This window comes from Passer domesticus, chromosome 1 (assembly GCF_036417665.1).
Source record: "Passer domesticus isolate bPasDom1 chromosome 1, bPasDom1.hap1, whole genome shotgun sequence".
NCBI classification, from domain to species: domain Eukaryota; kingdom Metazoa; phylum Chordata; class Aves; order Passeriformes; family Passeridae; genus Passer; species Passer domesticus.
The window spans coordinates 28,650,735-28,673,055 of record NC_087474.1 but is presented as its reverse complement, the minus strand read 5'-3'; the positions used below and the strand labels follow the sequence as shown (position 1 = coordinate 28,673,055).

Sequence of the window (22,321 nt, the reverse complement as noted above, 5' to 3'; positions counted from 1 at the left end):
GGGAATTCTCTTTTGGGATCTTTATGGAAAGTATGCCTTATATTATTCCACATCCATTGAGAGAGCATGGTTTTTCCACCACAGAAAATGCAAAAAGCAAGATTTAAGCTGCAGATAACTCTGGATACCATTCTCTCTGAAGAGTGATGGATGGCTTTACCACTCCTTTTAGGTTCACTCAGAAGCAAGGCTGTTAATATATGAGGAGCAGTTAAGTTGAAAAAAGCATATAGTTAAATGTAGCACTTTATTCCTGGGTATATGTACAAACATTTAAATTAATCTGGCTAATGGGTTTCTGCCCTGTGTCTTCCCCACAGTCACTTTTCAAGTATCTGAATAAACAAGGGCCTTTGCATGATGCCAAGCAGCAGAATGAAGCTTTCTTGTATCCCTGGGAGCAGTGAAATCAAGACTCCTGGAACCTTCACACTGAGCACTCAACCTCTCCAGACACTCAGGTATAGTCAGTATGCCCCAGCTAATCTTAAGCATCATAATGGAAGATAAAGGAGAGAGAATTTACTGCCTAGGACTCAAAGCTCATAGAGTTTTATAGATCAATAAGAACATCCTGAGTTATGCCCAGGGGCAAAAAGGAAGCCAGTACAGACTTCAAAGACCTTGTGTAATATATTCCTTATGGCCAATATTACAGATTAAGCAGAGCAATGTTCGACACAAGCCATCAAATCTGAGTAGAATGAGAACACACTCATTTTGGAGGCTATGAGGATAACTTAGAGCCTCCACCTTTGAGAACTTATCACAACATTTAACTAATGATAGCAAAATGTATTTTAAGTCTGGAAACTCATTCTGAATTAAGCAACAAGAAACACCTTTTTATTCTGAAGTTCACTGAGGAAGAATAACCAAATTTATCTGATCAGTATTCCTTCAAGCAACTTCTAATCTCTCTCAGGGAGACTCAGAAAAAGTGACAGATTGCAAGCTCTAGGTTTGATAAAGAAAATATGAATTAAACTAACTGACAAACTCCTCAGAAGCCTGCTTACCTTTCAAATCAGGGAGGCTGACACTACTAACCAAGAAACTGAAATCACAATATTTTTGCATAATATTTGTAACAAGTGGAAAACACAAATAAAATTAGAACAAGGTCTACTCTGTCTACTGCACAGAAAAATGAGGTAATCTATATTATCTTTCCTGTGGCAAATTCAGGGCCAAACTTTTACTTTACAAAGGCTGTAAGAAGCTTTTCGTGAGGTCTTCCTTCTCTAAGTGACAAGACCAAGAGATGTACGTGACAAACCTAACGATTTAATCTAGACTAAATTTGAGAGGATGATCATTAGTTTTCATCGAAAGGTTGAGGCCTAGCAGGCTCCTTGTAGACCCAGCCCTATAACGACTCCAAAGCCCCATTCATTTTGCCTGTGAGAAGATTATATGCCTTATTTCAAAGAAAACAGCTCTCATGGTAACCTCTCAAGGTTACCTCAAGGTAACCTTGTCTAATGTGGGAAAATCTCTCTACTAGGAAGAGGTCTCCTGACTGGTATACACAGGTACTGTGGATAACTGGAAAATTGTTTCCATGCTTTTAATTACAGTGGCTCAGTTCAGCACAGAGACTATCCTGCAGCGTAGGTGAGATGTGTAAAGATCTGTATGATCTGTGAATATTAAAAAAAAAATAAAAATTAAGTAGGACTTCAACATCTACAAGTTTCACTGCTGCTGAAAAAAAACCAAGCTCAAATATTAATAATCTGCAATGTACATATCTTTTTTGATTATTTGCTTAAGAAAACTTTGGTGGGTTTTTTTTTGGTTTTTTTTGTTTGGGTTTTTTTTTTTTTTTTAAGGGAAGGTAAAATGTACATCTTTGCTTTTGGGTTAGATTAGATTCTCTATGAGAGTGGAACGTGGCATTTTTTAAGGGGTTAGCAGTGATCCCACTCCTCCATACATTACCCTGCTGAAAGATCTCACTCTGCCTTGCAACATTCTTGTTATTCCAGAACTGGGTTGGGCTAGTCATAATAGATGCAGGCAATCAACTCAACTTCCCCACACACAGCTCTGCCAGTAAAACTCACTTCACCTTGCAACACTCCTGTTTTTCCTGTGTCCTTTAAGCAAAAGCTATCAGTTTGGCACTCACAGTGGATGTGTCCTTACTCCTGCTGAAATCCAGGATAACTTTCTTAGTGATGCAAGAGGAAAGTGTTGCTGATATAGACAAGTGTCTGCTTGTGACTAGGGTGAAACAAAGTTGTCTTCTCTGAATGACAGATTTTGATCCTGGCAATAGATGTAACTAACCTGTGTTCCACTTACGATTTTATTGCAGCAATAAAATCCAGTGTGACTTTAGATACCAACTCAATTACAGAGAGTGTTAGTGAGATTACAGTCTAATCTTTACATAATATGGCCTTCTGCAAGGCTGTACTTTTTCCCAAGAAAAGGGTTTCCTTTCTAGTTAGAACACTAGAGTTTTCATGGTTTGTATACTGTTGTTTTATTTTGAAAATCTATAGAAGATTCACCATGATGTAGACAAGCATTGGCCTACTGGCAATATCTCAGTTTACACTGGCATTTGTATCTGGCCTGTGCAATTTTATGTAAAATCAAGTAAGTGCATGCCACAACAAAAAAAGTATGCCAAAGTAAGGATAATTCTTCCAAAGTTAAAAAAACCCCAACGATTTGCATGTTTTCTCTTTGTTTCCTTTATCACTTGAAATAATACATTAAAATATGAAAATGCTCTAGGCAATGTACAAAACTAAAAAAGACTAGTTTGGTGAATGAGCATGGTGAGAGGCTATGAATATGGATACGTTTGTACTAAGGAGCCTAGAGGAGACACTTTTTATGTGTGGTGATACAGAAATACAGACTTATAACTCTGCACACCAGGGAGAGAATATTCCCCTAAACCAAGTAATTTCCCTTGCAGTACTCCCTGTTGATCAAAGCTGCATAATTTAAAGCATCTAGAGGCAGCTTTAAATTATTCACAATATTTTTTTAAAAATAATTTTGGTATATTGCAGATAGTATTTGTGTAACCAGCAGTCTTCTGTAAGTTCTATAAATTTTTCATCCTTATAGAGCTCATCTCAGTTTGAGAAGAGGGTATGCAACTTTGCATAAGTTGGGCAGGACAGGCCCATTCTGTCACCGTGTTAATCACATCAGCCACAGTGCCAGGCATGCAGGACCATAGGGAATGGCAGGGCAGAGCCGGCAGTCTCTAGGTCTCAGCCTGAATGCTGCTGTCTGCTGGTTCCTAAGAGTTTTCTGATACCCTCAAAAGCCCCAAATAGGAATCCTGCAATTAGTGCATCTAACTCCTCCTTTACTGCAGTCTTCTCTCCTATTGGTGAAAGGTCTTCGCAGCTCATGGAGGGACCCCACCCCTTTTGTGGGTTTTCATTCTGAAGCTATCCACAACTTTACACCTGAATGAATGCCAAACCTCTCTGAATATATAAAGGAAACCTGCAAGAGCAATTTCAGTTACACAGAAGAAGCAGAAGGAAAAGATTTCATCCAGCTTTGTCAGACAGCCTGAACCAGCCATGCTTCTCCCTGCCATTCACTTCTACGGCTTTCTGCTGGCTTGCATCTTCACGAGAAGCTACTTGGCTTTCAAGAACGATGCCACAGAGATACTTTATTCTCACGTTGTTAAACCCGCTGCGGCGAGCCCAAGTAGCAACAGCACGTTGAATCAAGCTAGAAACGGAGGCAGGCACTACACCAGCACTGGATCCGACCGTAACAGTGAGTATCCCACCGGCGGCACTTCCACCGCGGCCGTGGGCGGCAGCCCCGCCTGGCCCGGCGCCGGGAGCGGGAGCGGAGCCCCGGCCGGAGCCGCGCATCCCGGGGCAGCGCCCCGGCCCCCCAGCCCGAGCGCGGCGCTCCGGGGAACGCGCGCCTGGGGGAAGCCGGGACACGGGGAGATGCTGCTGGTTCCGGGCCGGGATCTGCCTCGCCGGGCGGCCTCCGAGCCAGCCGCCCTCCCACCCCCGTGCTGGGAAGTCCTGTAGGACCGGCTCTCTCGGGCAGGTTACTTCCTGAGAGAGGTTCATCCAGGAATGCCGGGTTCTATGGCATCTATCCGGCAGGGAAGCCAGATAAAGAAAAAGGACAGAGAGGCATTTCCAGAGCGCTCGCTTTTTTGACTCACCTCCCACTGCGGGCAGGGGAGGTGTCTGGGCTACTTTTCAAGTGCAATAAAAAACTCTGAATTTTGTTCCCGCTGTTTAGTTTTACTTCCTGCCGTAGCACTTACCCGCTTAACACCTCCAGCAAAAGTAAACAAATCAGGTCGTAATTTACCTATGATCTCTGCTCTAACTTGCCTTTTTTATATCCAGTCCTTTCCTTCTGAGTTTTATACACATAAGTCAGATACGTGGGGATCTGGAAACCTACTGACTTTATCTGTTCCCTCCTCTGCACACCTCCTTAAAATGAAAGAAATCCAGGTAGAGGAAACATTCACACACACCAACCCACCCACAGCAACTTGATAAAAATAGAGTCATCCCTGGAAAGTGAAGGCAACAAGTGACACCGATACCTTTCAGCTAAGCCAGGTGTGTCAGCTTTTATGAATGCTAAAGGGTTTTAATGCACAGGAAACATCTCATCATTATGAGATTACTGGGACAGCCCAGTAGGTATTCATTGTCACTGAGCTGTCACTGGTGAAAAGCTGAGCCGGGGAAGACAGAAAAACAGAAGGAAAGACAAACTCAGATCTGTGACCAGATGCTTCCAGGTACATTCCTGAGTGCAGCTGCAGGAAGGCAAGCCTGAATCTTTTCTGCAAAGCAGGCAGTAGAGCAGCCCTGTCAATATTCCCGGGGATCAGCCTGCAGATTTACAGTCCCCTCTTCCTGCCCACCCTGAGACACAGAGGACAGGGTGAAGCAATCTTAACGCAGTGCCTCAGTTCAGAACTTGCTTCCAAAAATCCAAGTAGAAACAGAAGCAGTCTGTAGCTGTGATATGTAGATGTACCTTCAAAGCCTTTTATGATTCATTCTGAAATGTTTCTAGTAATTACTTCTATTTTAAAAGCGTTAGTTAATTGCATTGTGTGTAGAATCTGTGCCGTAATTGTCCTTCGGAAAGAGGGAGAGCACAGACAGTAAAGATTGCTTATTAAAATTAAGCACACTGTGGGCGTTTATTTCAAAGTATAATTACTGAAATAAACAGTTGTGTTTATTGCAGGGTGCAGAGCCGCACATAGAGACGGGTACAAACATGCCTGTATGAGAAGCTCTGCGTGTTGGCTCTGTCAGCTGCCTGAGAGAATTTGCAGGATCCTCTATGTTACACACAATATACAGACTACTACAGTTACAAAGAGGGTGTTCTCTTGAGGGCGAAAGGACCCCTCTGAAATTGTTGCTGCTAATCATCCAAACTTCATAGGCAGAACCCCATTCTGTGGTAACTTCAGCTGTTACCACTTCTGCAGTGTCTGCCCGGAGCCGCAGAGTTCATGGGAGAGTTCAGTCCACTGTAACAATGGAATGAGAAGAAACACACTGTTTGAAATTAATTTAAAAGCATTTCAACTGTTTCCAAAGCAATGTTTTCCCCCTTGCTAATGATCCAACATAATTGTTGTAAACATCACAGAGCAGATTCCCTAGACTGAGAATGAGCAGGAAACATTTCTTCCCTTGGGGCATTTTTTCTCTTCTAAAAGGTATGTCCCTGAGAAGAAGTATAGGGAATAAAATTGCCTCTTCTACCACAACTGCTGAAGTGCATGTCATTAGGATTTTTTTATGCTGTGGTATTATCCAGAGATACCATCAGCACTTGAGGCCCTTGTGTTGGGGGACACAACAGTAAAGAGATGTCATGTAAAGATTAAAGCCTACTTTAACTTCTGTAGAACATACCTGGTTAATGTGAAAATGACTGGTTAAGGAAATCACTCCATTCTGAATCTCAGTGTTTATTGTTCTGTGCACTCTGCAGATCGCGTTCAAGTTGGTTGTCGAGAACTGAGATCCACCAAGTACATCTCAGATGGCCAGTGCACCAGCATTAATCCCCTGAAAGAACTGGTGTGTGCTGGTGAATGCCTCCCTTTGCCACTGCTGCCCAACTGGATTGGAGGAGGTTACGGAACCAAGTACTGGAGCAGGCGGAGCTCGCAGGAGTGGAGATGTGTCAACGACAAAACTCGCACTCAGAGGATCCAGCTCCAGTGCCAGGATGGAAGTATAAGAACCTACAAAATAACTGTGGTCACAGCCTGCAAGTGCAAGAGGTACACCAGGCAGCACAATGAGTCCAGCCACAACTTCGAGGGAACCTCTCAAGCAAAACCCATCCAGCACCACAAAGAAAGGAAAAGAGCCAGTAAATCCAGCAAGCATAGTACAAGTTAGAAGTCAAACATTTTCTGCTCTCTCATCTCCCATTCCTTGTGCCAAAATTGAACTCACCTGTAACCATTTGCTTTACCATTCTGACTGCTTAAAGACAAGTCTGCCATTGCTGTGTTCTCAGTTTGCTTATTGCTTTGACCAAAATCAAAAGGGGCATTCTCAGCATATGGACTTTTTGGGTGATTTTCCAAATGCTCAAGATGGGGAATAATACAAGCCTTCCAAAACCACACTATAAACTTTTACAATTTCTCCAGCCATGGAAGCAAAGAAAATTTGCCAAGAGTATTCACTGAAGTCAATTTTGTAAAATGATGCTTTGTTGTGTGTTTTCCTGAGAACATTTATCACATCTATTGCCTTTTATATCATGTTTTATGATCTTCTGACAACAGCTTAAACTACAACACCATGTATCTGCTTTCAGATTAATTCTAAAAACAAAGTGCTTTGCATGCTCACCTTTCTCTTATCTCAGTATACCAAAAATTAAAATATGCATGGCAGCAATCAAAAAGTAAAGCTGAACAAACTATTTATTTGTTGTTGTAATTATTTAATGAGCTTTTATGTGTATTTCCCTCCAAAATTTCCTTATGTTTATAGCTTTTCATATGTATCAAAGTATTTTCCTATGATTTGGGGCTGGAGTAGAACATACATTTTGTAGATAATGTAAAATAGACATTTTAGCATTTAGGTATATATATTTTAATTTTGAACATTCATAAACTTAGGTGTTATTTTGACATAGCAACATAAAAACTGTATTTTTCATTCTTCATCTTGTGTTATTTTTGTTTAAAAAGTGTGCAATCAAAAGACAGATATGACTTCCTTTCAAATTCATTGGTTTCTTTTTTTTTTTACAAAAATAAACACTGCTAAAAAATGGTATTGTCTGGTTCTCTGTATGAAAATGTGCACATTTCAACCAGTCACAACACTTAAAAAAAGGGAGAATATTATTGGGTTTAAAAAAGTCTATGCATAAAATTTAACATTGAAACAATCTTTCTCAATGTGAAAATCTTATTTGACCGTTTAACAGATGGTGCTTATTAATGGTCCAAGTCAGGTTCTTATTTAACAATTCTCAAGCTCTAGATTTCAGAAGAAGTGTGTATTTGAGAAATTTTACAAGCTAGTGAGACACCACCTTTTTTTTTTCTTTTCATTAGTAATGACCAAGTCAGTATAATGGTATAAATTACATATGACATCATTTTTTCTATAGAACCAATAGAGTCCTGCACTTTTATTCACAGATTCTTATAGAATGTATCAGAAAATTAGTGATTAATCTACTTTTCATCACATAGTGTATGACTCACCTGTTCTTAATCTTTCAAACTGTATTTAAACACTATGGGCAAGATTTCATCATGGGACTCTGCTGTTCTTAAATCATTAACTTTTACAATCCATTTGCACCCAAAGTAAAAATTACACAAGAGGAGAGTAATGAAAAATCTTACCTGATAAGGTCTCACCCAAGTTCTCTTTGACCTTCTTTTTATCTCATCCTATTTTGCATTTTAATTCTAAAAGATTCATCATGAAGCGCTTGGCAGGGATCTTGGTCATTAATGTAGAACTGTTTGAAAATTGCTGCTGCCTGACTTGACTTACTGAATCCTAATTTTTATTGACAAAATGTAATGAATTTTCCTCAAAGTTACTTTCAAAAATTCACTTTAAAATTTCCCATTTAAGTAAAAGAGAGATACACTTTTTTATTAAACTTTAAGTGATCCACATGGTAGTACAGTTAAAAACTCCCATGGCATTAATGAACTAGTTGTTTCAAATTCAGTTTTGACTGTGAAAATATCAAAATGATGAGACCGGAGACCATTTATACTTAAATTCTCTGATCTTAAAGGTGCTTCTCTTAAGCATAAAAGGAGAGATGATGAATAAAAGAGTTAGCAGGGAGAGAACTGAAATGACATTGCTGCTAGGCATATCAGTTCAGCAGACTTAGAGTTTTTAAAATTATTTTAAGAAACATTATAGTCTCATTCAGTCATTTCATGACATTTTTTTTCCAAATACCAAACATCTATTTTTAAATTGCTATCAGCTACTTATTCAGGATGATAAAACACAAAATATTGAGATAATGGACCAAAATATAACCAATTTCAATGCCAACAGTCACTAAAAATCAGTAAAGCTGCTCTACCTGTTCTGTGTTTAACTTCCAGAAACAAGAAGGATGAAAAAACTTCATATCTTTCTCACAACTTCTCTTCAGTCAGTGAAGCTGGACTGTAGGAACAAAATAGATGTTTAATATCAGTTTACATTTTAGAAAGAGGGATAATAACTTCTAGATTGTCCTTTTATGCAGAACTACCCAAAGGGAAACAATCTGACACACTTCTGCTAAAATGACTTTGTGAAATTTTGCTGGATGTGCTATAGAAATACCATGGGGCCCATTTCTAAGTCTGGCATATTTGAGGGGACACGAGGGAAGCCAGCAGGAGCCATGTCCATTAATTTTGATGTGCCAGCTGAGTTAGCTAAGGCCTCTTCTTTAGCTATCTCTGGCTTTTTGTGGGAGAGATCTGCAGGGAAGCAGCACTAGAAATATGTTAATATAGAATTTTCTGAAGGAATAATGTTACTCTGTGATGCAGCTTGTAGCTCTGAATGCTTCAATGTGACCTATACAGTGCCTTCTGTTTCATCCTGTTACACGTGAACCCACAAGGGTCTATCCAAGGATCCAAACAAAAGGCATTACACAAGTACATCTAACTAGTTTCTTGTGGAGAATCTCTAACGTGTAAAATTGCAGTGGGTGGGATATGAGCCATTGCTCTTGTGGAGGTCAGTGCCCAAAGATTCTCAAAGACTCAGAGAGTCTTTGCTTAAGAGCATTGCTTAAACTGAAATCATTTTAGACATGATACATCTCAAGTTTGCTTCAGAGTTAAAAAGGAAAGACAAACATGTTAAAATTTTCACCCAAAGTCTTAAGTCAAATAGATACAAGAAGTATGTAATGTTGTTTTGAACAAGTACAATGTAGAGGCAGATTAGAGAATTTTTTTCATAAATTAGACTAAAATATTATTTATTATTACACTATTATTATTTATTACACTAAAAATATGTGGAAGTTGACTTTCATAATGATGTTCAATCATATAGGTAGATCAGAATTCCAAATGCTTTCTTAAAAAGCATTTCAAACATCTAAAAAAGAACTTAATAATTTTATCATTTCTCCTACTTGCTTATTTAGAAAACTAAAAGTGAATCGATTACAAATAATCTGTTAATCTGCCATCACTATTTCATTACTTTTGAGTTGATGAAATCCGCTCCCAGCTAAGGGGTAAATTGTTTTATAATGAGTGGAAATCAATTTTCCTTAGACATAACTAGAAACAAACTTAGCCAGATGCTGATTGTTTTGATAGCATGGAGGCACTCAGAGGCACACTTCTCAGAGGCAGTGGTAGATAGTATGTGTCATTAAGACATTTATCAGCTGTGGAAGTCATAAGGGCCTGACATTGGCAATCTAGACTAGAAAGGCCCCTAACAAGTTTATTTATTCAGTTATTTAATAATAGTAACAAATCTGCTGCTCTCGCCTTTCCAGCAGCCTTGGAATCGAAATCTCCCAATCCAAGCCCAGTCATTTGTTTGGAAATAAAGCAGACATTTGAATAACAGCCTTCAAAATACCTAACAGATTTCTGCTAGTAAATCACTTTAGTCCTTCTAACCTTGACCTTTATATCCTTCCTGAAGAAGTACAACATTAATCAAGAAAGGACTGTTCAATACATTCCACTGTGAGAGTCTTGTTGCTACAGTATTAACCTGGAGGTGTTCAGTTTGAAAATTATAAGGAATCCTTAGAGTTGGAAGGTATCCTATTCTCATGATGCATTTCCTTTCCCGGAGGCCAGGCAAGGGGCTTTGATTTTAAGTTCATTGACATACATATAAACATCACTCCAGGCTAAACCTGAAAATTCTCTAGAGATTTATGAGCTAAGCAGACATTCTGTCACTGGATTTGGTAATTTTGCCTGAACGTCGCCCCCACAACAAAAAGCCTGCCCATGCATCTTTCTGAAAGACATCCAGCTTTTCAGCTCTCTCCTTCTGTGAGTTATGTGGACTGACACACTAGGAAAGTGTGATTTACAAGAGATATCGCCTACTACTGAGTTAATATTCAAACATCTACCTCACTCAGTACTTCCATGACAAGAAAATACTCTTAATTTTAAATTAAGGCTTATTGAACAACATGCCATGAAAATAACTAGTCTCTACTACTAATTGCTGAGAGAAATCTTTAGAAACACTGGACTGTAACTCCATTTTGGGAGTTTGCATTTTCTTAGCTCCATTTGGTGTGACATGAAAAGTGAAAAGAGGTGATGTTGTATTACCTGAAGTTCAGGGCTTCTTAATGCTTCTTTACAACCACAAAGAAATACAGAGGATGTCTTAACAGAAATGAAAATCTGGACAACTTCTTTAATAGGGATGGAATATGGTACTTCTTGAATGTAATGGAAAATGAAATAAAATAAAATAATTCAGCTATCAGAAAAGAGGCCCAAATCAAAATCTCCTGAAATGATAATATAGCTCTGTTTACTAAACTGCACTGGTAACTCCTGTCACAAAGTGATCTTTACTACCATCTGCTTAAGTAAAAAATACTAAATCACAAAAAAATGTTTTGAACACTTTGTTTATTTATTGTCCCTTTCTCTATTTTAGTAGTTGTACAATAGTGTATAATTATCTCATTGTTTAAACTCTTAGCTGTTCTGAATTACATTACTACAGCACACTTGCTTTTTGATACATAAATATTTAAAATCTCTTTTTAGAATGTCTGGATGCATTATTTTTTAATTTTGACTACTGAGAGGAAAAGCAATGCTGACTTGGCTTAGGAGTTCCACATTTGATTTGTTTTGTTAGGCCCAGTGAGAAGTGACTTCATGAGGAAGCTGTAAAGCAACTTAATAAAAGCATAAACCATTCTGTGAAGTCTGATTTCAGTTGGATAAAGAAGAGCTATCCAGGCACAGTCATTAAAGTTCTTTTGTATAAAACAGTGGAGAATTGAGACAGGGCCTGAGGAGCCCTACCACAAGAACAGCCACTGAGAAATGGAGTAACTATGCAAACCTTTAAAACACTCTGCAGCACAAAGACTTTGAATTGTAGCTGAAGCAAGTTTAAGCATCTGTGGCTTGTTAGATTATTTTATGTATTTGCTTATTTATTTATTCATTTACTTTGGGATGGGTTGGAGAAAACCTTTTTAGATTCCCTATGGCCATTAAGTTGGGATGGAGAACAGAGGTCTGAGTGTTTCTAAAATGCAAAGCTGCAATAATTTTGGTTTTAGCAAGGAACACTTGCTTTTGGTGTATTTTTCTTGTCTTCATCGAAAAAGTCTGCTGAAACATTTGCTTTTGTGCATCTTTATTGCAATTTTTAGGACACTAGCCAGAACAGCTTATAGCACTGGGAACTGGTTGTATTACTACAGTGTAACTGTCTTCAGACATTGAAATGCCTGAACCTGGGTATGTCTAAAAGAGGAGAAAGAAGAGAAGATGGATCAAAAGAAAGGAACAAAATGACATGTGGAGGACAGCATATGCTGTGTGTTCTTCATTTTCTTCTATCCTCACAACTTTTCATGAGACTTCAAAAGACTTGCTCAATTTGCAGATTGCCAAGCCCACTAGCCCATGAACATTGCTACCCTTGGGATGTAGCAGACTGAAGTCTAAATACACATGGCAGAAAACCATTTCTGACTCTCTGTGCCTTCACTTCCCATGCAAAGGGAAGAATGCACAGCACAGCATGTCTGTCCTGTTCCACACTGAACCAGGGAAGTCAGGGAGACTTCAGAATCTGCCATCTTCACAGAAATGCACATTCCACTGCACTGTTCATATCTTCTGGTGAGTGACCAGAGCCTCCTATTTCTGAGGACAATGAATACTGCCTAAGCTGACAAGATTCATGCACAGGTTTCTTAGAAAGCTATCAGCCTGCCACACACCTGGACTTCCTTGTTGAAGAATTTAGCTCAAAATATTGTTTACCACCTACATAAAATATATCAAATATCATACATATTTATAAAATTACAGTAATCTGATTTTGTAAACAAGACCATCAAGAATACACTAGTGAGTTATACATAAAACCTCTTCTAGGTGTTATGCAACTATTGTCTCCATATTTTGTTTTCATCTTTATGTAATCAGTTATGAATCTTGACATCTCTCCCAGAAGAAAATGTTTGCAACATCTTTTGCCAAGAATAAAGTAAATATTAAGAATTTCCATTTTTATTTGCTAAATTTAATACTTCTTGGCATATGTCATCCGTAAAAGCCCACATTAGACACACCGTTCAAGGCACTGTCTGAATCTAAAGATTCAGTACTTTGTGGTAGTCTTAAGTCAAATACTGCAGTCCCTTGCAAATCTGTTCATTTCTGCCTTTCCCTTTGAAACTTCTGGCTGTAGCAAAATCAAATCCTCTTTCCCATGGTGTTCCAATGACCAGGCTCGTTTTTTTACAATATTTACGTTATCTCTCCCACAATTCCTTTTCATACACACACCACACACACACACATGCACAGAAGGATGCATTACTTAATACATTTTCTGAAGCATTCAGCACTGAAGAAAACAACATAAGAAAAAATGCAATAGTATTGGAACAGGTAAATTCCAGGAAGAATTTTTTAACGTAGAATGAGTAGGATTGCAATACTCAGAAAAAGAGTAGCAGGATACAGAGCATTTTCATCAAGTAGTTGGTTTGCATCCAGCTAGATTGGTATTTGGAAAATGGTTAACCCTTGATGGTTGCTCTGCAGTGTATGCTAAACAAGCTGAGTGTCTGTATAAATTGTTGGACGACAAGTAGCCACGTTTCTGCAGTTGGGAAAAATCTGTAACCTTGATCTTTCTAAAAATTGAACAGGATCAAAGGATTGATCCTTTCCAATCTGACATTTTCATACTAGAACTGCAAAAGTCAGCAAAGGACAAGGCAAAGGATTATGACAAGACTACTGTTTTTAGGGACTACCATCCTGCATGTTTTGCTCACTATAAAGCAACTGTTTGGAAAGAGAAAAAAGATTCACAAACCTTACCACAAGGCAGACTGCATTTTAAGGCATATCCCTTTACCAACTACCAAAAGGGTTAGAAAGTAGCACTAAAAAATCAAAAGAGGAGAAAAAGGACTATTTGCACATGATTGTTTTGTCTAATGTATACCGTATAAAGAGGCAATGAAGATTAAGTCCAGTTTTTGTGTTGGATTGTACCTTGCCTTGCCTGCTGCAATTTCAGTCCCCAGTGGACCAGTCAGAACCAGTCTTCATTTACTGAGTAAAAACTGACATGGACAGAATCCCTCCCATATGAACTCTGGCAAACTGACTTCACCTATATTTCTTAGACGTAAGGCAAATAAATAACATTCCTGGTATTCTTAAAGTAAGGACCATTATTAACATGACAAGGGATGCAGAAACAATGCTTTCAGTGCAGCACTAAATAGTAAAACTTTTACACCTATACATACCAAATCTGCAAATTTTCATTGGTGTTATTTGATTGTCTCAATCACTTGAATTGCTTCATATTCCTTCACAAACATTCCATGGAAATAACGCAGAAGATGGTAATGAATAAAATACAGCATGGTAATATACACACATCAAAATTAAAACAAAGATTCAGAGACATGAAAATCCCAACCTTATTCCAAATCTAACTTGAACTCTTATATATTTTCTAATGTTTCATTACATCATTCTATATCACTGGATCTTGACATCTGTGGCTCAACACCACTTACTTAACCAGTTCATAGACTATCTCTGCTTTGAATTATCTTGGGGAAGGGAAACTACCATTAGTCTTTCCTCAGAGGTAACTGTTTCTTCAGTCATGACTGGACATCTGTCATAAATAAACATTTCCCTTTTTACTGACATGATAAGGCACTATGCTGTGACTCTTATGTCACAGTGACAGAGGAAAACAGCCATAGCAATTTCCATCCCTCAGCCTGCATGTCTGCATTAGTGTCACCATCCAGTGCACTCTGACAGCCAAAGACCCTAAACCACAGTTCCTATACACAGCACACTACATGGTGTTGTTAAAGCTGAGATAGGCCTACCCAAGCCTGGCATTACTGAGCATGTGACCAACACACCTACAATCTACCAAGACCCTTCCAGAGCCAAGTGTCTAAGACTAGTCAGCCATTTCTAATGAAAAATTATGAGGCGTCCATCTCATTGTCTACTTGCCAATACACTCCCAAAGCAGCAGCAGTCTTTTTTCAAGTGTTTAACACTTCTGACTTTCACAAATTCTCCTGCAGTCAGGGAATTTCACTCTCGTGAATTATTGGATAGCATACTATAGGGTAATTCTCTTATCTTTAAATTCTTTTACTTTGTGTACACAAAATATTAATCAGCTCCTGAAATAACCTTCCTCATCCCAGAGGCCTAGACGATTATCAGATAGAGAATGGATAAACACTTCAGGGGAAATAGAACATTTTAGGGTGAAGCTTTAAAATGTATGCCAAACATCAAAATCAATGTGCGTCAATTTTTTTCTAGCACATGCACACTACACAAGCAAGATGATTCCTCTATGTATCAAGTATTCATAGAAGAAATTTAGCTACCAAAACCATGTAAAACAATGTCAAAGGGGTTTGCACATATAAAGCACACAGGACACAACAGGTGAAATGCAATGCATGTTTTTCAACATACCTACAATGACGCACAAGCATGAAAACACTTCTTTGTGTTCAAAGGCCACATTTCCTTTACATTTCTAGCATTAATATTCTCTATTTACACTTGAACTAAAAATATATTCTCTATTTACACTTCAATTAAAAAATATATTTTGCAGAATTTCCTATGAAGGAAATAGCACTCAGAATTCCCCTTAGGGATCTGATCTATAGGTGGCTCTACACACACTGTATATAAGACATGTAGGCAGTCTTTGATATTTGATAGTCAACATTCACATAATTTAAGTTATGCATGTGTGTAACTCCCTTGCTGTACATGGTGTTTTGATCTCAGTTCCACATACCAATAGAAGCAAATCAATAGCACAACACTGTATCTAAGTATTCCACACATCTATAGCATCTTTCATCAAAGAATCTCAGACCAAGAAATAACCCTTTGCAGTCTTATTTGTAAAAATACAAATATAAATATATGCTAATGTGAAATAAGATAAGATTTCCCTAAAGGTGCTAAATATGCTTTGGAAAGAAAATATTTTTGCCCTTTTCAACATTATCTCATCTATTATACTGCCTCAAGCTCTATGTTCCCTATGACACTATACGGACTTGGAAACCACTGTCACCACAGAGCAAATACTTCAAGGCAGCTGCTGTGCAACAAAGATTGAAATAGTGAAGATGTAAGTCAGTCTCAGACTTGTGGAGGACCATGTGGAGGGCTGATCCGCCCTCAGACTCAGGCAACAACTAGAAAATTGTGAAGAGCATAAAATAAAATTGGTACACGATTATTTTTTCTAGTGATCAATCAGAACTGAAATAAAATATCTGGGAAAAATAAGCATGCTTTCAATGAAGCCTAAGACTTGGAGATCTTGTGCAAAGTGCTACAAATAGCAACAGACATGCAAGATAAAAACTGACATTCTATCCTTTGGGGGCTTCCTAATCTCTTCAGATAGGCAAGGAACCTGTGTCTGTTTCTGTAGACAGTGACTTCTATGTTTTGAGACTGTTATTGGTGACTTCAGGAGAGCCAGGACTGCTATCCTACTTGAACACAAAAACTGTCTAAAGAGAACCGGCATTCCACTTCCTTCCTTACAGCTCTGCATGTTCATTTTATGGCTTGCCACCACTGAAGTAAAAATTTATATATCTGGATAAAATTAGTGAAATACAATCCTGCAAACACAAGGTTCTGGTTAAAAGCCTGCACAACTGCTCAGAATGCTACATGTACCATTTTAGCTTCAAGAAGGGCTCTCAGATTTGTACTATTTTTATCTTTATGTTGTCTTTTAGAGATCTTGCAGCTCCACAGTATATTGGGGGGGTTTTGTAATTTTGCTTTTACAATTTACTTTAACTTGCAAAATATTCTTCGATCGCATGCCTTTCCCTTTAAAACACTAGTGAACCTTGCTGCTTGTCAGGAAAAGGCAAATTAATCTTATTTTGCCTGCATTAAAAATAAAATGCTTCAAAAATTTTGAAAAAAAGGACAATTTCTCAGCTATACCTCCTCTACAGAAGATTCAACTGCAATTTTAAATTAATAAATTTTATTCTTTCACTATTTTTCCACAGAAGCCTTTCAGAATGATATCTACCACTCCCATAACTTAATGTTCTCTAAAAACCCTATTATGAGTTTCAGTTATAGAAACAGATAATTTTTTTTCCCTCAGCAGACAAATTGTCAGGTGCATTTCACTACTGTAATTTGATTCCAATTTGTACATATTTTCTTTCTCCAACAAAAAAAGGGAAAAAAACCCACTTTTCTTTTCAAACATATGATTGGCATATTTACTGCATAATTGCAAACTACAACTGTGGTTTCAGATGTTATACCCCTGCACAGAAATGATAGATTATCTTGCTCTTTACTTGCTTTGAGGCAAATGCTGCCTCTGTCCCTTTTTATCCAGAAAAAAACCTGTGCAAAATTGTTCTTCCAATATGTGTGAATTTACATTTTACCCACTTCCAATGTTTATGTATGAGCATGCATATATATGCACAGCAACTAAAATATGATATTGATTAAATACAAAATGTATAATGGAATGGAACTGAAGATAAATTATGTATTCACCAAGTGTCACTGCATTCACAAAGTGCTTCATTGCATGTTAATAACAAATGAATATTAAAAAAATGTAAACCCCCAAATCCTGGTTTTCTTAACTCATGGTAAAACATAATATAAATATATAAGAATGCTAAATATGCTGTTCCTTCCATATCATTGCTTAGGAAAACAGAAAAAAAAAAAACAAACAAACCAAAACAAAAGGAGAAATAACAGTAAAAAGTTCAGTATAACGAAGATGCCAAAAATCTGATGGATTTTGGAAAAATTACCAGGGGCTATCAACACAAGTCAAGAATCTTTTGACTCCATAGGGACTGTGGAAAGCATGAGAACTTCTGAAACTTTTCATGTTCAAGTGCAGCCAAAAGCAGCTTCAAAGTGCTTTTTGGCTGGATTGTAAAATCCACCATGATATACAACAGGTTTGATGACACTGAAGTCTGCATCCACCAAAGTCCACCCATCAAATATAGTTTATTCTGGACTGATCAAGTGTAATATCCCTACCATAGTAAGGGAAATGGACTTCAGAGCAAGAACAGAACCAAACTGGCATATGTTCCTTCAGAGAAGTTAATATTAATGAATGAAATGAAGTGGGGAAACACTGGCTGGACAAGAAAGAAGGTACTGAGCACAAGAGATTGTGTGTGTAGGTAAAGACATACAAAACCACTGTGTCAAGAAGGAAGGGAAAAATAGTTCTGAAGGCTGTTTCAATGTTGTGAATGTCTTACTTACCTACTCCTCAGAACTCATATACACTGTGAGAAGTCATGAAACTAAAAAGAACTTATTTTGTTCCTTATAGAAAGGCAAATAGGAGGCGTGTTTTTTATGAATGAATGCATGAAGACCTGAGACAGAAATTCAGAATATGTTGCACTGAAAAAAAGAGGGAAAATTGGGAATGCTGCAGTATAAACTTCCATGAATGCATTTGTATAGGACTGCTGCAAGAAAAAAATCAGAATTTAAGACAATCATGGATATTAGAGGTGCTGAGCTTAAGAAGAAAAATTAATTTTGGGCACCTAATAATAATAATGAAGGGATGTTGACTCACAGTACAAACTTGGAAATCCTGAAAGAGACAACAGACAAATACATGTCATCAGTCAGGAATTAGGTAGTGAAATGCTTTCTAGGAAAAGAAAATAAAAGACCTGCTAAAAAACCCCCATAAACAGTTTAATATAGTTGCTGAGCCAATGTATTTTAAAAAATAATCCCACATGCTCAACTGTCCTGCAGACAATGAGACCAACATTTGTTGGGAGGAAGGCAGTTCAATTTCTAGCTAATTCCTTCTCTGGTGAAAAGTCTCCATTCCAAAAGTTTGACACCCCTGCATGTGAAGTGTCTGTGCTGTGCATGACTTTCCTGCTGCTGCAGGTATCAAGAATACCTGTGGAGTCTTGCCTTTGCTAGGAGGGATCACTTCAGTCCTATTGTATGACTTCTACTTATGATGCCTTTGCAAGCCTGTATGATCATTTTACTCCAGCCCACAGGTGGCACTGGCAAAGCAGCCCAGCTGGCTCATAAACTTCCATGCTTACTCCTCAGAAAGGTCTCTGTATGTGTTTTCCTTAGGTTTCTCTTAACACAACCAAGCGAAACCTGAAAAGCTGTAAATAAGCTGTCTTCTCAAAGATATAAAGAAATTTTGCAGACTCTGAAGATTTTGGTAATTTCAGGATAGCCTGCATATAAGACACTGAATTTTTCCAAGAAATAATATCAAAGAGGCAAGGGCCAGGGCCCTGAGTACCCCCACCTTCAAGCCTGGATGAGTTAAGGAGTCCAACTTGTCAAATACAAACACAGTCCTTCCACTAGTAAGAGCTGTTATGAAAAAGCTAGAAGCAACCCTCTTCTCAACCTTCCTTTCCTTGTTTTGCTTTGGGAGCTACTTTTAAGCAGTCTTTATTGTTGGCCTCCTATGTCTGTATATGCTCTGATGCCTCCCTGACCTTGACCTGCCCCCACTGGCTCAGCTTCCTGGCTTGCCCTGACACCTGCCACCTCACTAATGTCTTGACAGGAGATCACCAGGCTGTGTCTTCTCTGCCATTTAATGGGTATTAGCCCTGGGAATTTTCCAAATATGTCTGGGCCATCACTGCTTATATTAACACCATGAGATGAGCTGGAACATCCCAGATCCTTGCAGTGAATTGACCACCACTGAGTTTTACCTGTGGGCGCTGGTTCAGAGTGGCTGAACATGAGCCAGGTGGCCAAGGTGCCATTGCACGTTGGCTTGTACCAGAAATAGTGTGTGGTAGTCTTGCTATTCTTGGCACTGGTGAGGCCACACCTAGAGTGCTGTGTCTAGTTTGGGACCCCTCACTTCAAAAAAGACACTGAGGTGCTGGAGTGAGTCCAGGGAAGGGCAAAGAGGCTGGGGAAGGGTCTGGAGCACAAGTCCTGTGACGAGTGGCTGAGAGCTGGGGCTGCTTGGCCTGGAGAAAAGGAGGCTCAGGGGAGACCCCCTCACTCTCTACAGCCCCTGAGAGGAGGCTGGACCCAGGCGGGAATGGGCCTCTTCTCCCAAGTGGCAAGGGACAGAAAAAGAAATTGCCTCAAGTTCCACCAGGGGAGGTTTATGTGGGATATTAGACAAAAAATTCTTCACTGAAAGAGCTGATATTAAAACAGAATGCTCAGGGAAGCAGCAGAGTCCTGATCCCTGGAAATGTTCCAAAGGTGTGCGGATGTAACACTTGGGAAATGTAGTTAAACAGTGAATACGGCCATGCTAGGCTAACGATTAGACTCGATGACTTAAGAGGTCTTCCAACCTCAAGAATTCCAATATGATCCTATTCCAATCTCCCCCTCCTAGAATGAAGGAAAACAATCACTACATTTCAGCAGGTGTTCCCTGCCAGCCTCTTGGGCTCTCGCGAAGACGCAGGGCCCAGGGTTCCGTTTGCTTTTCCCTCGGCGCCACCGGGGCCGTGTTTACCCCCTCACGAGCCAGCAGCCCCAGCCCGGCCCGGCGGGACAGGGCGGGACGCGCCCCCCGCCCCTCAGCGCGGCCCCGCCCCGCGCCACCCGCGAGCCGGGCATTTAAAGGGCCCATGGCGGCCGTGCCCGGGCAGTGCCTCTGCGTGCCGCCGCCGCCGTGCCCCGCTGCCCCTCGCCGCGGTCCGGGCACTCCCGGGGGCTGCCGGGGCCCGGGGGCTGCCGGGGCCCGGGGGAGCTCCTGCGGGAGCTCGCATAGCGCGGGGGGGCCGAGCGGTAGGGCCCGGTGTGCGCCGGGGGCAGGCGAGCGGGCGGGCGCTGGATTCTTTGGATTGCGGACGTCGTGGGCGAATAAAACAGGCGGGCGGGCGGTTGCGCTGTTCCTGCCGCGGGGGGCGCGGAGCGGAGCCGGCAGCCCTGGGCCGATGGAGCCCGGCAGCCGCGGCGCCGCGCCCGGCGGCGTGTCGGTGTCGGCCGTGCTGCCGGCGGGCGGGAGCGGGGAGCGCCTGGGCGGTGCCACCCCCAAGCAGTTCTGCGCCGTGCAGGGGAGGCCGCTCGTCAGCTACGCGGTGCGGGCCATGGAGAGGTAACGAGCCCGGCGCCGCTCGGCTTCCGACCGCGCCCCGCGGGCTCCTGCCGGCCCTCGCCGGGCCCGGAGAGCCGCAGGCAGCCCGTGCTGCCCTGGGCACTAGGGCGGGTCTCGTTCGCCTTGCGGTCTCTCCGTCCCTCCCCGCCCGGTCACACCGGGAAGGGAGCGAGGTGTGTCTGGGCCCCCTCACCCGGAACGAAGTCCCGGGCGGGACGTGGGCGCTTCCCCCACCCCAGCCTGGCTCTAGCGCCGCCATCCCGGGCGGCCCTCCGACCTCCTCCAGCCCTGCCCATGCTTCGAGGCTGTGCCGCATTCCTTGGCTCTTGGAGATCTTCTGTTCGAGCCCACTCAGCCTCAAAGCTCGAGGGTTTGTGTAGCTGCAGTGGCTGCTTTGGTGAGCTATGAGCCCACCACAGCTGTTGGAGACAGTCAGGACTATCCATCAGCCCTGGAAAGAGATTTATTCTACCACTGGATATGCTCTTTTTAATGTCCAAAGGCTTCGAAAAATGATCCACTCCTCATGATGGGATGAATGAACTAGCTGGCATACATTCATCCCATCATTGCATTATGCTCCACTATTGCCCGTGGTAAAACACCTTGCATCAGCAGGAAGTTTGAAGGAAAAATGCTTAAGTTACGGTTGCTGGACTAGAAGCTGATGGTTTATGTAGTGTGAAGGTGCAAGTGTAACTTTTCCATGTTTATGCTGTAGTGATATATCAAGGAGTAATGGGTTCAAATTGAAGGATGGGAAATTTAGTTTAGGTGTTAGGAAGAAATGCTTTACTATTAGGGTGATGAGGAGCCAGAACAGGTTTCCTCAGGAGGTTGTGGATGCTCTAACCCAGGTACCATTCAGGGCTAGGTTGGATAAGGCCTTGAGCAGTCTGGTCTGCTGGGAAGTACCCATGGCAGGCAGACTGGGACTAAGTGATCTTTAGGGTGCCTTCCAACCCTTAACATTCTATGATTCTGTGTTGGAACAAAGGATTAAAGTAAAGGGATTTCTTAACAGCCAGGCTTTTCCTTTCCATAAGGCTGTGAGTTCTAGGCATGTGACTGACAGTTAATATATTATTGTCAAATGTTAACATAATGTAAGTCTTCTATCTAGTGTCACTTGAAACACTGCAGGTTGGAGCAGAGTGTCAAAGGGAATTCTGGATGTGTTGCAGTAACCTGTAGGAAAACAAACCTTTAGATTTTTGGAGAGAATAAATGGGGAAGAGTGGAGGTTGGTGAAAGAAATAAAATTGCCAGCCTCTCCCAAAGTTCTTAACACATGGAAACTTGTACAACTTCAAAACTGGGACTCTCTTTCTGTTCCCACCCAAGGAGGCTTCCCCCAGGTCACTTGTTACTTTATGAAAGAAATACTGCTTGTTTTCTTTATTTAATTTTCAACA

The 22,321-nt window shown here is 40.6% G+C and overlaps 2 protein-coding genes and 1 long non-coding RNA gene across 8 annotated transcripts in view; 2 read left to right on the top strand and 1 right to left on the bottom strand.

The window, feature by feature from the left end:
• Positions 1 to 3,381: 3,381 nt before the first annotated feature.
• Positions 3,382 to 6,410, top strand: SOSTDC1 (sclerostin domain containing 1). The gene is made up of 2 exons (XM_064411345.1): positions 3,382 to 3,768; positions 5,995 to 6,410. Exons 1-2 carry the CDS (start codon positions 3,564 to 3,566, stop codon positions 6,408 to 6,410), a joined length of 621 nt encoding a protein of 206 aa, XP_064267415.1. The 5' UTR covers positions 3,382 to 3,563.
• LOC135295665 (uncharacterized) lies at positions 3,786 to 20,320 on the bottom strand. Of its 4 annotated transcripts, XR_010357826.1 has the most exons (4): positions 19,549 to 20,318; positions 8,599 to 8,684; positions 5,916 to 8,048; positions 3,788 to 5,524 (listed from the first exon to the last, which is right to left on the bottom strand). It is a non-coding gene; the product is annotated as an uncharacterized LOC135295665 (long non-coding RNA). The 4 variants fall into 4 exon arrangements; XR_010357808.1 differs by having other exon boundaries at positions 3,786 to 5,524; positions 5,916 to 8,684; positions 19,549 to 20,320; XR_010357814.1 differs by having other exon boundaries at positions 3,786 to 5,524; positions 5,916 to 8,684; positions 20,155 to 20,320.
• Positions 20,034 to 22,321, top strand: part of CRPPA (CDP-L-ribitol pyrophosphorylase A) — a 107,624-nt gene continuing 105,336 nt past the window's right edge. The window contains exon 1 of one of the 3 annotated variants that reach the window (XM_064411343.1): positions 20,034 to 20,059. In XM_064411343.1, the coding sequence (XP_064267413.1) occupies positions 20,049 to 20,059 (11 nt within the window). In that variant the 5' untranslated portion in view covers positions 20,034 to 20,048. Of the gene's footprint in view, positions 20,060 to 20,523; positions 20,597 to 20,631; positions 20,907 to 22,321 lie in introns of those variants that run through there. The other 2 variants (XM_064411344.1, XM_064411341.1) reach the window with 2 other exon arrangements.

Excerpts from the sequence above, each read along its gene's own strand:
- SOSTDC1 (XM_064411345.1), top strand. The coding sequence starts at position 3,564 with ATGCTTCTCCCTGCCATTCACTTCTACGGCTTTCTGCTGGCTTGCATC. Across the intron at positions 3,769-5,994 it reads CACTGGATCCGACCGTAACA|ATCGCGTTCAAGTTGGTTGT; the intron begins GTGAGTATCCCA and ends TGCACTCTGCAG.